Below are 14,236 nucleotides of genomic sequence, written 5' to 3'. Positions count from 1 at the left end.
TCCTGAAAATGTTGAAGGGTGCATCATCTAGATATTATATCTTAAATTACTTTAAAATAAAAATATTACCAAGTTCTTGATTATGTAACGGTGTAGGCCTATTGTGGTTGAAAACGTCTATCTTCTATATCATTGAAGATATCTGAAGGTGAATCAAGGCTGAAAAGAATGTTTTCATGTCCTATGCAATTTTAAAGATGCTAAAGAAATAACACGGCTTATTATCATTTAGTAGAATACTAGTATTTTACATCTATAAGTTTTAAGGTAGCAGTTTCAGTTTTAAGGCAGCGAAGTTAAGGTAGCAGTTTTAATAATACACAAAACTAAAGTAAAATATCGTGACATACATCCTTTGCTAGTACTACAAACCAAACATAGTCTGTGCCTGAACAAACCAAGCCTATATATACAGGACAATATAAATGCACTAGTGCCTTTTACATGTTTCATTCAGCTGCAATCTGCACACAAGACAGCAATGGCAAAGAAGCTATTTAAAGATGTCAAGTTCTGCTCTAGGTGAGAGGGTGCGAGTGGTAGCATGCATTGCCACTACCAACCGTGAACAGGCTCAATCAAACCAAACCTGCAACATTTTCATACTTGTGTTGGGGTCCGTGGAATTTCAACTTTTTCTTGTATGCAGCACAGATATGTATCTGTATATGATATCATTTAAAGTTCAAACACAAGCCTCTATTGATGTAAGGTACAACTATCAAATTACAACACCCAATATACCAACCAAACCTGTCTAAACTTTGTTTAACGACAATCAAACATGGAAGAGGTGATAATGCCAAAAAGATTTGTCATCGGTACACATTCCCTAGCAAAGAGAGCAAAGCCGTTTCAAGCCATCTTTGGACTAATATCTTATTTATCGCATATATGGTGGCTTTTTCCACAGTACCATTTGAAATATTTCGTCAAGTAGATTATCCAATCATTAAGATATTTTTAGCTATACTTTCAAAGTAGCAGTTCGTTACATACACACTGTTGGACGATAAATGCAAATCAAGGACTTTTTAGGAGGGGTGGGGGAATGCCACTTGTGATATTGAGCAACTTATATTACTTTCTAAAGCAAAAGTAAAAGTTCATTGTTTTATCATATTTATTTTATACATTGCTTTATTATATATACAAACAAGAGCAATAACATTATAATTATGTTTATATAATTTCGTTCATGTATATATTACTGGAATGAAGAGGCAGCGAAATATAAATAAACCAGGACTTTAAACGGGGAACCTAAATAGTAAATCTATTCAAGTCCTTGATAAAGGCTGCAAAGAGTCAACATCTATACATTCACTTTCATCCAGACATCAGTTAGAAAAGAGAAACAGTACGAGTTACTACATGTAAAAGGATGAAAAGTTAAAAGAATTAACTGACAGTTGCATTTTTAAACAGTCGCTCTAAGATCCCCTTGACTCCATCAAAAGCATTTGAATCAGTTACACATTTTATTGCCAATTTGTTATTTGGAAAAGCAAGGAAGTTGTGACAGAGATAATGAAAATGCAGTAAATAATTAAATTAAGCCAAATACATTTCTTTGTACCGAACATACGAATAGTTTCACGATTGTTTGCCCATCATAGCACTTTCACAAAATATTCATGCCCAGCATGTCATCATTCAATTCATTAAAAAAATCTCAGAGACACTTTTAAACAAATGCAATGGCACAATAATGCATAGTAAGGCTTACAATTCAGTCTCAGAACAGTACATTAAATTTGAACGATCTGAAGTTTTATTACCCTTCATGTAAAACCGACTTGGTTTTTACAAAAATATCCTTAAAACAAGTGATACCTACAAATGATCACACAGTTACAGTTACAACTTAGGCAGTCTTCACTATTGGTCATATATTTTTTGCAAAATCTGGTTTTTCTTAATATACGTGTTACATATACATACTAACCATATGTTTTACATTTACAGAGGATATTCATTTATTTCACTCTTAGATGAAAATATCTTTAATTGAGAGAACATCAGATGCAATATAAACCAGTAAGTTATCTGTGGATATAAAAATAATTGAATACTGAAAGGGAAAATTTTAAGGGCGAGTCTTCAGTACTTAAATTCTCTTAAGCATAAATCGTCGATCCTTTTTTTTTCAAGACAGACTACCAACAGGAATGAGAGACAGTATGGGCAGACAGAAGGTTATCTTTATTATCTGTCTTTTTATTTTTCTGCCATAGATTTGTCTCAAAATCAATGTTTTCTTTATTATCTGTCTTTTTATTTTTCTGCAATAGATTTGTCTCAAATTCCAACAGGAAATATCCATTACCATCAAATGTCAACAATGAGAATATCAGTATGTCTAAATCCCAATGATTTACCAACAATCTACTTCAGAATTTTATAAGACTATAAATTTGTTCATTAGGGCAGTCCAGTTAACATTCAATACTAAAGTTCTCAATATTAAAGTAACAACTATCACATGATCTGTCTGTTCACTTAAGTGGTCCCAAAAGTTTTTCAAGAACCTTGGTGCCTTTTTCTTGGTATTCTTCTCGTGTCATCCAGAAATCAGCCTTGTCTTTCATGATATCAGCAAGGACAGCTCCTCCTAGGAACACCATATGCTTTCTCCTAGGTGGATCTTCTATACGAATTTTAAATTTCTGAAAATAAAAGAATTGGATCTATAAGAAGCAGTTTTAAATGGTAAGTGTTGTGATTCAGTAGATACTATAGGTAACAAAGTATAAATACCCCTGCATGGGACTAGAGTGCTTAACTGATGGAAACAGTAAATTACTAACTACTCAAAAGTCAACAGCGGAAGAGCAAAATGCTCAGGCAGTCCATGGTTTATTATGACCCAAACATAGAAAATGCAAGAGAAATGACCATGGGTTGCTCAAGTCAGCTCTGGTGATTGACCCAATGACGCTAAAGTGTGCGATGTTGCACTGTTGCTAGTAACGCAAGTAACAAGACTACTGCCTAGCATTAAATGTCCCCTACAGGTACCAGTAGTTGCTTGAAATTTACATTGAACAACTGGAATGTTTTGGCACACTTTTGGGCTATTTACTGCCACAGCAACTACCCTTTCCTGGCATATCAACAAAATAAGAAGGATGTGCATATTCTACATGTTGCCATCTATCTATGTGGCAAGTTTAATGACTGACAGTGAGTGACTGGCTGACAGACAGACAGACAGACAGAGGGCAAATTGTAAGACTCCTTGTTCACCAGTAAAGGACTAAAGAATCTGCCTTTGTACAGAAGTATAACTTTGTTCTTCAGAGATATTGTAACCCTGAAAAGTTTCACTCTTATGTAACTAGTTGACTCTGAGGTCAATGTAGCATTTAGAGCATGTTCTACAAAATCATGTATCAGGTACAGAGGCAATATACATGTATAGCCAAAACACATCCAAAACATAACAGAAGATACAAATAGTTAATGTAGAACTCAGATTACACACCACAACTTTCTTTTGGGCTTACTTTAAAGTTATGGTTTTGTTACTGAAAACGCTTTCCTTGCTTCAAAGTTCAAACATCCACCAAACTTTTATCTGACTTATATGAAGTATAACTGTATTGGCCATGTTCCAGAAGAAAATGTGTTAAACACCTTAAAAAGGTAAAGGTGTAAAATGCAGAGCTGTTGAAAGTGTGTTCATTATATAAAGAGTAAAGAACGCTAGCTATATTTTTGTATTTATGCATTTATAATCATTGGGCAAGATCATCCCTCCATTTCAGAAACAAAACGAAACAAACATAAAATTCACTTACACTCAATGCTTCTGTATTGCCTTTAAGGATTCTCTCTAGATACAACTGTTTTAATTCCCTCTCAAGTCGACTTGGCAGACCGGGATACATAGTGGAACCTCCTGATAGCACTATATGCTTGTAAAATTCTGGTCGAGTGTCCATATCAGCAGCCTGAATGGCTTTGAATAACATTTCAGCTACCCCGTCACCTTCTACATTGATGAGATGGGGTTGAAATAAGGCCTCTGGAGCCTCAAACCGCTCCCCACCCACCTTGATCACTCTGCCATCTGGTAACTACAATTATTCAATTAAGAAAACTCAATGCAAATTTATGCAATTTTCTCGACTGGAACAGTTTATAATATCAACAGTTGAACCTCTGGCTCATAACAGTAACTTTTAATACCTGCAAAAGTTTATGTGTGGCATTTTACTATGAAATATATTAATATGCATCAAAGGTGTCACAACTCAGAATACTGCAATTCTAATCAAATGTAGACATCAATTTACATAAATGTATAAATTAATCTTACTGTTCTAAACTATGTACATTTACGCACAGTAGGTAACTAAAGTAATCTATCAGACAATTTATTTATAGATGATACTGATAAGGCCTTGCTACACACATACGTAAACATACGTGTAACAAAATCTCTGCTTTAACTGCATACCTGCAAAATATGTACTAGTATACCAAATTTCCTTTTTTCTCCTAACTGACTTCTTCTATTTCACTGGGTAATTACATGTCATTTTACTCATTTCTTACTTCCATTTAGTAGGTAGTCATTAGACTTAGTATGTATTTTATCTGTAACTGTTATGTCATAGAAAGTATTAGAAACCTTGAAGGTGTATGCACATATTTCATTAATCCTCATTAATTTTCATTTTTACCAAATTAAGAGTGTCTGCTCCATCATAAAAAGTTCTCAAAAGAAAAACAACTATATATTCATACTGCAACTTTTGCCAAAATGGTCACAGGTAAACTCTGCTTTGTCCAAGAATCAAACTCCAAACTTCTACATTGGAAATCTCCAAAAAGTGGTCTCCCCTTATAGAAATGAGACCTCACCACCACAAACATATTTACAAATATTTGTTTTAGAACACTTTTCAAAGACTTAAGGCCAATGCTAATGATAAAATTAAAACATAAAATCAAAAATAAATAAATATTTCAATTTCTTTTTCCATATTCATGCAATTTTCATGGTCATGTGGAATTTGCGACGGCAACAATTAATATAGTGCTACGAGACATGATAGCTGCTGGGACCTTTCTAGACTGGTAGTCATGACAACCTACTTGGCTCAATGAGAAAGAATGTTTTATTTTTATTTATTTTTGTTGGGTTTAACGTCGCACTGACACAATTATAGGTCATATGGCGACTTTCCAGCTTTTGATGGTGGAGGAAGACCCCTGGTGCCCCTCAGTGCATTATCTCATCACGAGCGGGCACCTGGGTAGAACCACCGACCTTCCGTAAGCCAGCTGGATGGCTTCCTCACAAGAAGAATTTGACGCCCCGAGTGAGGCTCGAACCCACATCAATGAGGGGGAAGTGATTTGAAGTCAGCGACCTTAAAAAATTGGCCATGGAGGCCCCATGAGCAGGAATGAATTTAATTATAACTTATTTTATTTAAAACTGCCTCCCCTCCTCCTGTAATACTTACAGTATAAGATTCTACTAGCACTGTTGTTTCTAAGGCAAGTTTTTGTTCCTGTTCAATGTCATATCCTACATAGCACAATTTCTCTTTCATCATTCGTACTGTCTCAAAGTCGGCTGAATGGTTGAATGCATAGCCCCTCAACAAGAGCAACTGAAATGATAAATCATGTCATAAGTGACTGAGAAAAGTATAAATTAAAGCCCCTGTGATGTAAAAAGGCAGTTTGTCAAGGTGGCATTAGTTACATCATAAAATTGAATAATTCTGAGAAGAATCAGTTCATGAAATGGCAAAATGACTCATTAGCGAGTGTAGAAATCCGTTAACCAGCATTCACAACAAATAAACATCAGAATATTGGACTTAAAAAAAAACAGCATGCGAATAACTCTGTTAAGTAATACAAACAAAAACTTCACATTAACTTGGAACAAAATATTTTTAAACTGTCTGACTGTGTGAAGGCTAAACAGCCTTTGTAATCCATTCCAGTTTCTTTTCAACCAACCATACATCTATCCCTGCATGCTATAGGTTCAAATGAAGAGCCAAGCCCTGGCATATCTGGCATGTATGCTCCATTATCTTCTTACTTTATAAAAACAGCTACTTTGTGTTATATCTCTTCCTGCAATACTGAGACATTGTGGGAGATGAGGGCGAGTAAAACCCTCAAATAACAGGCAGATATGTAACATCATCCACATACTTTAATATGTTGTACATAGTGAAATCCCTGCCTGCAATACCAAGATGTTTTGTGAAATGGAAACAAAGCCCTCAGATAATGGGTAGGTAAATTGTATGCTGAATCATCTACTTACTTTGATAAGATATTTAGTGATATCCCTGCCTGCAATATCGAGACGTCGTGTGAGATGAGGGAGAGCAAAGCCCTCGTATACAGGACATATATGTGTTACACCGTCTCCTGAATCTACAACAACTCCAGTGATTAAACCTGAAACATGACAACACAATTTCAAATAAGGCCTTAAATATTTAACATAAGTGCAAAAGACACATTGTAAAACTGTTAAAACTGCTGACCAGCTTACTGAAGCCAAACTTTCGACTCGGATAATGAATCTGCATTTAAATCAATAATTTATTGCAGAACAACTAAGTTAGTTTGTAACATGTTAAGGTTTCCCAGTGTGCATTATTGAGAGAAAGTGAGGAACTTGCAAGCAGTTGATCAGGTCACAAAAAGTGCAACATCTTACCTTTTTGAAAGCAGAACAATACATGTTTATTTTTTTATATAATCTGTAACACTGGTCTGTGACAATTTCAGAATCTTTCCTCTAAAACATTTCCTTATAACAGTTTTATACCAAACAAACTGACAAAGCATTTTCCTAATCAATTTTAGTAAGTTTATACTTTTATCATCAGTTATTTCTTCTTTTCAGTTCAAGAATAACATATTAGTGTTGTCAATCCAAAACCTCGCAACTGCCATTTGGCGTACTTTTGTTCTTTTAATAAACCGTGTCAGTCAATTTCCCACTCATTTCAGTCAAAGTTTCACATGCTGATTAATATTCCTGTAATGTTTCCTAATCCTGGCTCAAATGTTTTTTGATATACATGTGAAACAAATTTTTAGGCCTTTTTTATGCACATTTTTGACCAAATCTAGGACCATAACTCTGACATATGCACAAAGTTGAATGGATGAACAGGGGCAACTCTTAAGAGCTCCACCCCACCTGTCCGCCCCGCAGAAGAAAGGCTGGAAGAAGATCTGCATATAGTAGAGATAAAAAAATACAGGAAGTGCAATATTATCAAAGTTGATGATGTGTACATTCTGTTAGACACAAAACACCATTTAAAACTAGATCTAAAAGAGTCATCTTGTTACAAAGGACTTGCCCGGACTATAACAATATATGTATTTTTATCATCTCCTGAAAAAGTGGCCATGTTGCAGTTATGAGGTTTTGGATTGACACAGCTGGTATGTATCATTAGACACAGAATATACAATGTCAAGGACAACAGCATCGCTAGGCAACCAGCACAGATTTTCAAGACTCCCAGTATTTTGCATCCAAGCACCCACTACCCATGTAACAATTGTATCTTTTCAACTATCTTCTATATCAGACAGTATATATCTCACTATGCCACGCATGTGACAACCATTTTGATTTTAAAAAAACTTTTATCAAATGCTTATTTATTCAATTCAATATGAAACATATCAGGTCAGTGACACCTCATGACCAATAGAAACTAGAGCTATCACTAAAGGTGATGAATGTACCCCCCTCATGCACTGACACAATACACTGCAATTTGACGCACACAAGATTGCATAATTATGTGGACTGTATGTATATAGACCGTATGTATACAGTATAGTAACAAAAAACAAAGTCCCATAACAATGCAGAATATTTATCTAAAAGAATGTAACATGCACCATGCACAACTACTGTTGGTACTGATCACTTGTGTGAAGTTTCATTAAATTGTGTGCAAGGGTTTGGTAGATTAGGCACACACAAGATTGCATATGCAGACTGTATGTACATAGTATGTTAACAAGAAACAAAGTCCCATAACTCTGCAATTTTTGTTGCTGAAAGAACATAACATGCCCCATGCACAACTACTGTTGTTACTGATCACTTGTGTGAAGTTTCATTAAATTGTGTCAAGGGGATGAGGAGAGATGGTGCACACAAGATTGTGTCTATGTATATAGTATAGTAACAAAAAAACAAAGTCCCATAACTCTGCAAATTTTTTTTCTGAAAGAACCTAACATGCCCCATGCACAACTACTGTTGTTACTGATCACTTGTGTGAAGTTTCATTAAATTGTGTCAAGGGGATGAGGAGAGATGGTGCGCACAAGATTGTGTCTATATATACAGTATAGTAACAAAAAAAAAAACAAAGTCCCATAACTCTGCAAATTTTTTTTCTAAAAGAACCTAACATGCCCCATGCACAACTACTGTTGGTACTGATCACTTGTGTGAAGTTTCATTAAATTGTGTCAAGGGGATGAGGAGAGATGGTGCGCACAAGATTGTGTCTATGTATATAGTATAGTAACAAAAAAAACAAAGTCCCATAACTCTGCAAAATTTTTTTCTAAAAGAACCTAACATGCCCCATGCACAACTACTGTTGGTACTGATCACTTGTGTGAAGTTTCATTAAATTCTGTCAAGGGGATAAGGAGAGATGGTGCGCACAAGATTGCGTCTACGGACAGACGGACAGACAGACAGACAGACAACCTGAAACCAGTATACCCCCCCTTACAACTTTGTTGTCGGGGGGTACAAATACTGAATACAACCTAGAGAGTTTTGCCCAGCCTTACCTTGAGCATATAGAGTAAGCACAGCTTGTATAGCTATATAAACTCCCTGGAACTGGTACTTTTCAAACATAACCTGAATAAGAACAATAACAACTGTTATACATGTCTACAGAAATGACCAATATTCTTTTCTATGCAAAAACTTAAACACCGATTTATTGCAGCCAAAAGTTGCTGAAAAAATTCTCCAGTTACTGTTAATCCAATTATATAGGGTGCTGAGTGATTCAAACAAAGGAAATCTAAAGAAATAAACCACAGACAATATGAATTGCTCCGGAGAGCCCAGGTGCTTTAGCCATCAATCCCCACGAAAGTCATGTTTCAATAGATCTAATACATTCACTAAATTTATTTAGGTCTTGAGTTCTTTCTGACATATATCTTTATCAACTTGTTTCATATTACTAATTCTAAATACAATACTAGTATGTTAAATAAACATCATTATAATCATATGGCTATTTGTATTTAGTATTTACAGCTAAACTACTCCTCTGATAACTTAAGTGTTTTGTTTTAGGTGTATGCTTACACATGTACATGTAACTGACCTGATACCCGAGTTCAAAAAGTAGCAAAAGAGTACTTGTAATAATGCATCTGCAGATAATTCCAAAACATGTCAGCATCAAAGAACATTTTTACATGTAAAATGAAATACATAAACACAACCGTTTTTTTCTGTTTTCACATCATGTACATCTAAGATCATATCCCAACCAATACTGACAAGGTTACTGAACAGTCTCTAATAATTTTATACAAATAATCCAAAGGTTATAAATTACCTCTATCATTTTTTCTCTATTTTTCATTGGGTTCATGGGTGGTTCTGTGAGAAGCACTTTGGTATTTCTGGTATCAATGCCAAGTTTCTCTTGTCCAAATGTATAATCATACAACAGTTGCATATCATCCCAGTCACGTACGATACCATTTTCCATTGGGTATTTCACATCTAACATAGATCTCAGCTGACTTGCCTCATCTCCAATCATGATATCCTGAAATATATTTCCAACTATCAAATATATTGGGTTCAACCATGTCCTGCTCTTCGAAGGAAGCAATATAAACAGAATATAATTCTGATCTTAAAGTGGTATTATGCTTATTTTACTGCACATAGTGTGTTTTTGGTGAATGTTTTATAAAAGCAATTTTTAGTTGCTGTGCATTTAAATGTGTAAAATTAATGATAATGCCGAATAAGTATTTGAAGCTGATGCTTTAGAAATAAAGAAATCGGACTAATGAAATAACAGGGATCATCCTACAAGGCGATTTGAGCGATATCATCGCTTTGAAGTCGGCCATTTTGTCTAATTATCGCCTCCGGGCGAAATCCGAATTGCCACATTTTTTAGAGCGTTGTAATCTGTTTACTTAAAAGTTGCAAAACCTGACGCATAATCTAGATTAAATTACCAATAAATCCACAGTCAACCCCGCCTACTCATCTGTCAAACTTCAGCCAATCATAGCGTTAATATCCCACTGTGTTAATCAATAATATTGTAAGCCGCCGCCATTTTGAAAATTTTAAATCGGCGTGTAAAAAGCCGATAAACTTAACGAGTGCATTATCTTATGCATCAATTGTATATTATTTCTTGCTTTTATTGAAAATTACTTCAAAAAATTATTTCAAATACGGCCAATTTCTGTTAATGCATTGCCCAGGTGCTTTGGATAAAAAAAAAAAATGATTCCGCAGATGTCTGAACAGCCCTACAAAATATTGTAAATAGATCGCTAATATCTAAAAGTTTTGTATTATTTTCGAAAAGATTATTAAATAAATCAATTAAATTTATGAATCTGAACAAGTTGATGCAAAAAACGGGCTTTATTGAAGCACGATAATCGAATCATGAATGAAAATTTTCACGAGGTTTCCATTGTGCACCTGATAAATTAATGAATTTCGGACGTGTACATTTCGGATAAAAATCTAAAGGCGACTTTTTCACGGCTAAGTTTATACTTTATTTAGAAATTCATGATAATAATAATGCAGTTATCAATTTCCTCAAATAAAATTTGCTTTATAAGTTAAAGCAGGACCCATAGAAAGTGGATATATATATGGGCAGGAAACTGAATTAATTAATACTATGCCGGATCTTCTCGGTAAATTCCTCGATTTCTCCCTAAATTCTGTGGAGAAGAGAAGTCACTTCTCCCTAAATTTTTGACCTAGGATGATCCCTGAATAATAAGTCAATCTTCTACACATTGATCTCACTTTAATATCTATAGGTAGTGATTTCTGAAGTTGAAGGGAAGTAACTCCTGCATGAAGTTTGACTTTTCTTTAAAAAACTGCCCCAGTCAAAATAAGAAAAGTCATATTTGGAAAGTTATTATTTCAGACTGGTAACAGAAAGAGTTTGGTATATTGGGTTAAAAGATAAAATTTCCTTCACCCTTTTTACACACATCTATTTCAGCTGGATTTTTACTTGACAAATGCACATAATTTCACTTTAAATAGCCTATTAAATCATGATAAGCCCTGTGATCATCTATCAACTGTTAGATGTTAACACTTGCTTTTTACAATAGACATAAGCTTTCATGCTGTCTCACACCTCAATAATTCAATATAGCAACAACAGCATTTGCAATCACTCCCTACATCTGCCAGTATGAAAATTATATCAACTAATTTAATTATTTAAAGAAAACAACTCAGATTTTAGCAGATGTTTCATTCTTTTGTAATTCTAGTTTCTTTGAGGAAGAGCTAAATCCGTACATGTATTTATTACTGAGACTGGGTTGCATACATGCCCTAAATATACTACTGATGAAAGGTACTGGTACTTGAATCACAATAACACATAACTCACTTACCTTAATTTCAACATTGTTGACTTTGACAGCAGATCGAATGATAGGACGACCAACAAGGGATGGGAATATAAATGACGGGAAGTTTGAGCCTGCATTTCCAACTTTTACAAACTGAAATAGAATTATTATTTCTGTTATTTAATGAATTACTCTACAATGAAAGCACTTTGAAAGAACTTGTAAAAATGAGTAATTTAATTTTAATTTTATGTTTATCACCCACTAATAGCCACTATTACCCACTTTTGGGGGTATTGCCCAGCCCGGATTTTCCCACCCAGGGTAACTGCTTGCCAACCCTGCTCTTGTCAACAAAACATCCCACTTACGCTAAAGAACTTATCTTTGCTGTTTTTGATTTGTATGTAGCTTTCAGTTTTATGAATGTGTGGTATAGTCAAGGATGCATGCGCACTGTTGCGCATATGACCCAGAGAGGTGAGGGATCTGGAAAAAAATAAGCATGATTTTCGTAATTGTGCATCCTAAAACATTTTCATTTAATTTGTTCTTTACTTTAAATCAATATAGACTTAAACAAAGGCAGGAAAATATATACAAAAGCAGTTAAGAGGATATTTAGTTCCTTATTTGACTTGCATATCATGGCACAAAATCTTTCATTTCTCCCTAAAATCTAAGTCTAGCTTGAGCCCTAGATGTATATGTTGTAGAACAGACTGTACATTGGTTTCATTACTGTTATTTGCAGTATTCAATATACATGACTTGTAATGCAGGATTAGTGAGCTCTGTTGCAGGAATATGAGTAACATTATTGTCAGTCACTAGTCCTATAGGACCAGCTCTCTGAAAAAACTTTTGTACCCTGTTGCAGTTATGATACATGATGAAATTGAAATACTGCGATATGAGAGACCAGCATCTGCCTTCAGACTGTAGTGATAGTAGGTAACTAGGTTTATAGGCCACTTCGAACAGCCTTGCTGTGGGGTTAACCCTTTAGTGACGTGGTTAGTGTCTGCGTACGGATCACGAGGTCCTGGGTTCCAGCCCTAGTAGGGACCTTAGTATTTTTTCTTCCAGGGTTTACTTTAATGGCGATGAGGATGTTTGACTGACTCATGCTGTGAGCATACAGGGTCATTCTGGAGAGCTAGTTAGCTCTGAAAATAAAGGGGCAGAAGTGTAGTGATAGTAGGTTTATAGGCCACTTCCAACAGCCTTACTGTGGCCAGTGGTTTAACCCTTTAGCGACGTGGTTGGAGTGTCCACACACAGATCACGATGTCCGGTGTTCGACCCCAAGTAAGGATCTTGGTATTTCCTCTCCAAGGCTTTACTTTAAGAACAACACAAGGATAGAATTTGTGTAATGAAAAACTTTCTATCAGATTGTTTGTTTATAATGATAATGGTGTCTTTTAATTTAAATGTTATTAATATTTTCTACATGGGGATGGAATGAACTTATGATTGGAAGTCTAAAAAATCAACAGTTGTTGTTTGAATATTAGACCCCATTCGGTTTATAACGTGCCGGCTGTGTCACCAGTGTAATACTTGAATAAGCGTCTGTTGATTTGATCACAAGTGATCAAGTCAGCAAACGCTTCTATAACATAACGCGCTGACATGAGCTTACGCAAGATTATCTCCTGTTGCCAAACAGGCTAGGGTAAAGAAGTATAAAATACACAGAATGGCAACGGGAGATAATCTTGCATCAACTCGTGTCCACATGTTAACTTATTGAAGCGTTTGCTGACTTGATCACTCTGTCTCATGATCAAATCAACAGACGCTTATTAATTAAAGTATTACACCAGCGATACGACCGGGCCGTAATTAACCGAATCGGGTCCAATTTTCAAACGACAACTGTTGATTTCTCAGACTTCCAATCCTTCCATGTTTAGAAAATACTGTTAATTTACATGAAAAAAACACCATTATCGAACAAACTATCCATCAGATAGAAAGTCTTTAACAACACATATTTTTATACTTCTGCTGTCTGTTTCATACACCGGTAAAAAGGGATAACATTCAGTTCCCACGTGATGTTGGTGAGATTTGCTCTGTATGTCTTTCAAGTTGCCGATCTCTTTGTTTTTATAGGTCTTTGCCTTTGGCTAGGACTGAAACAACTGACCAAATATTGAAGCATTTCTACCAGGATTATGCAAGCCAGTTGTTTCAATAGTTTGCAATGCAGTAAAGTTCTACCTCATGCTTACTTCTCTAATAAATTCTTTCTAATATAATAAAAAATTTCTGAGTAAAATAGCCTATTTGCATTGAAAACAAGTTTGACAGCTCAAAACTTCACTTCCGGGTTCGGTCCAAATTAGGCCTGTTTTTCGCAAATTTGAGGAAAATATCCCATGATTAAACATGCATATGTAAAAATCATACCCCTGTTCCATTATCACAAACAATGACTCGGTTGCCTTGGCTGTCCATGGCGGATGGCGATGGATTTACCAAGGTTTAATCTTTACTAAACTTTTTGTTTTTCCTTCCTCCCGGAAGTAACTCCCAAAAGCACCATGATATAGTACGATCGTTTTCATTGGTCATT

General features: G+C 35.2%; 1 protein-coding gene across 1 annotated transcript; it reads right to left on the bottom strand.

The window, feature by feature from the left end:
* Nucleotides 1-1,109: 1,109 nt before the first annotated feature.
* Nucleotides 1,110-14,227, bottom strand: LOC123542267 (actin-related protein 2). The gene is made up of 8 exons (XM_045328007.2): nucleotides 14,071-14,227; nucleotides 11,692-11,802; nucleotides 9,621-9,836; nucleotides 8,830-8,902; nucleotides 6,305-6,441; nucleotides 5,481-5,630; nucleotides 3,804-4,082; nucleotides 1,110-2,669 (listed from the first exon to the last, which is right to left on the bottom strand). Exons 1-8 carry the CDS (start codon nucleotides 14,116-14,118, stop codon nucleotides 2,499-2,501), a joined length of 1,185 nt encoding a protein of 394 aa, XP_045183942.1. The 5' UTR covers nucleotides 14,119-14,227; the 3' UTR covers nucleotides 1,110-2,498.
* Between the last annotated feature and the right edge of the window lie 9 nt (nucleotides 14,228-14,236).

The sequence above is a fragment of the Mercenaria mercenaria genome, chromosome 1 (assembly GCF_021730395.1).
Source record: "Mercenaria mercenaria strain notata chromosome 1, MADL_Memer_1, whole genome shotgun sequence".
NCBI classification, from domain to species: Eukaryota; Metazoa; Mollusca; class Bivalvia; order Venerida; family Veneridae; genus Mercenaria; species Mercenaria mercenaria.
The sequence above is the reverse complement of the archived record's forward strand: the minus strand, read 5'-3'. Positions and strand labels throughout refer to the sequence as shown.

Coding starts and splice junctions, on each gene's coding strand:
- LOC123542267 (XM_045328007.2), bottom strand. CDS start 14,118: ATGGACAGCCAAGGCAACCGAGTCATTGTTTGTGATAATGGAACAGGG. Junction 5,631..6,304: donor TCACTAAATATCTTATCAAA/GTAAGTAGATGA, acceptor TTATCATTTCAG/TTGCTCTTGTTGAGGGGCTA. Junction 2,670..3,803: donor GCAATACAGAAGCATTGAGT/GTAAGTGAATTT, acceptor TTTTATTTTCAG/AAATTTAAAATTCGTATAGA.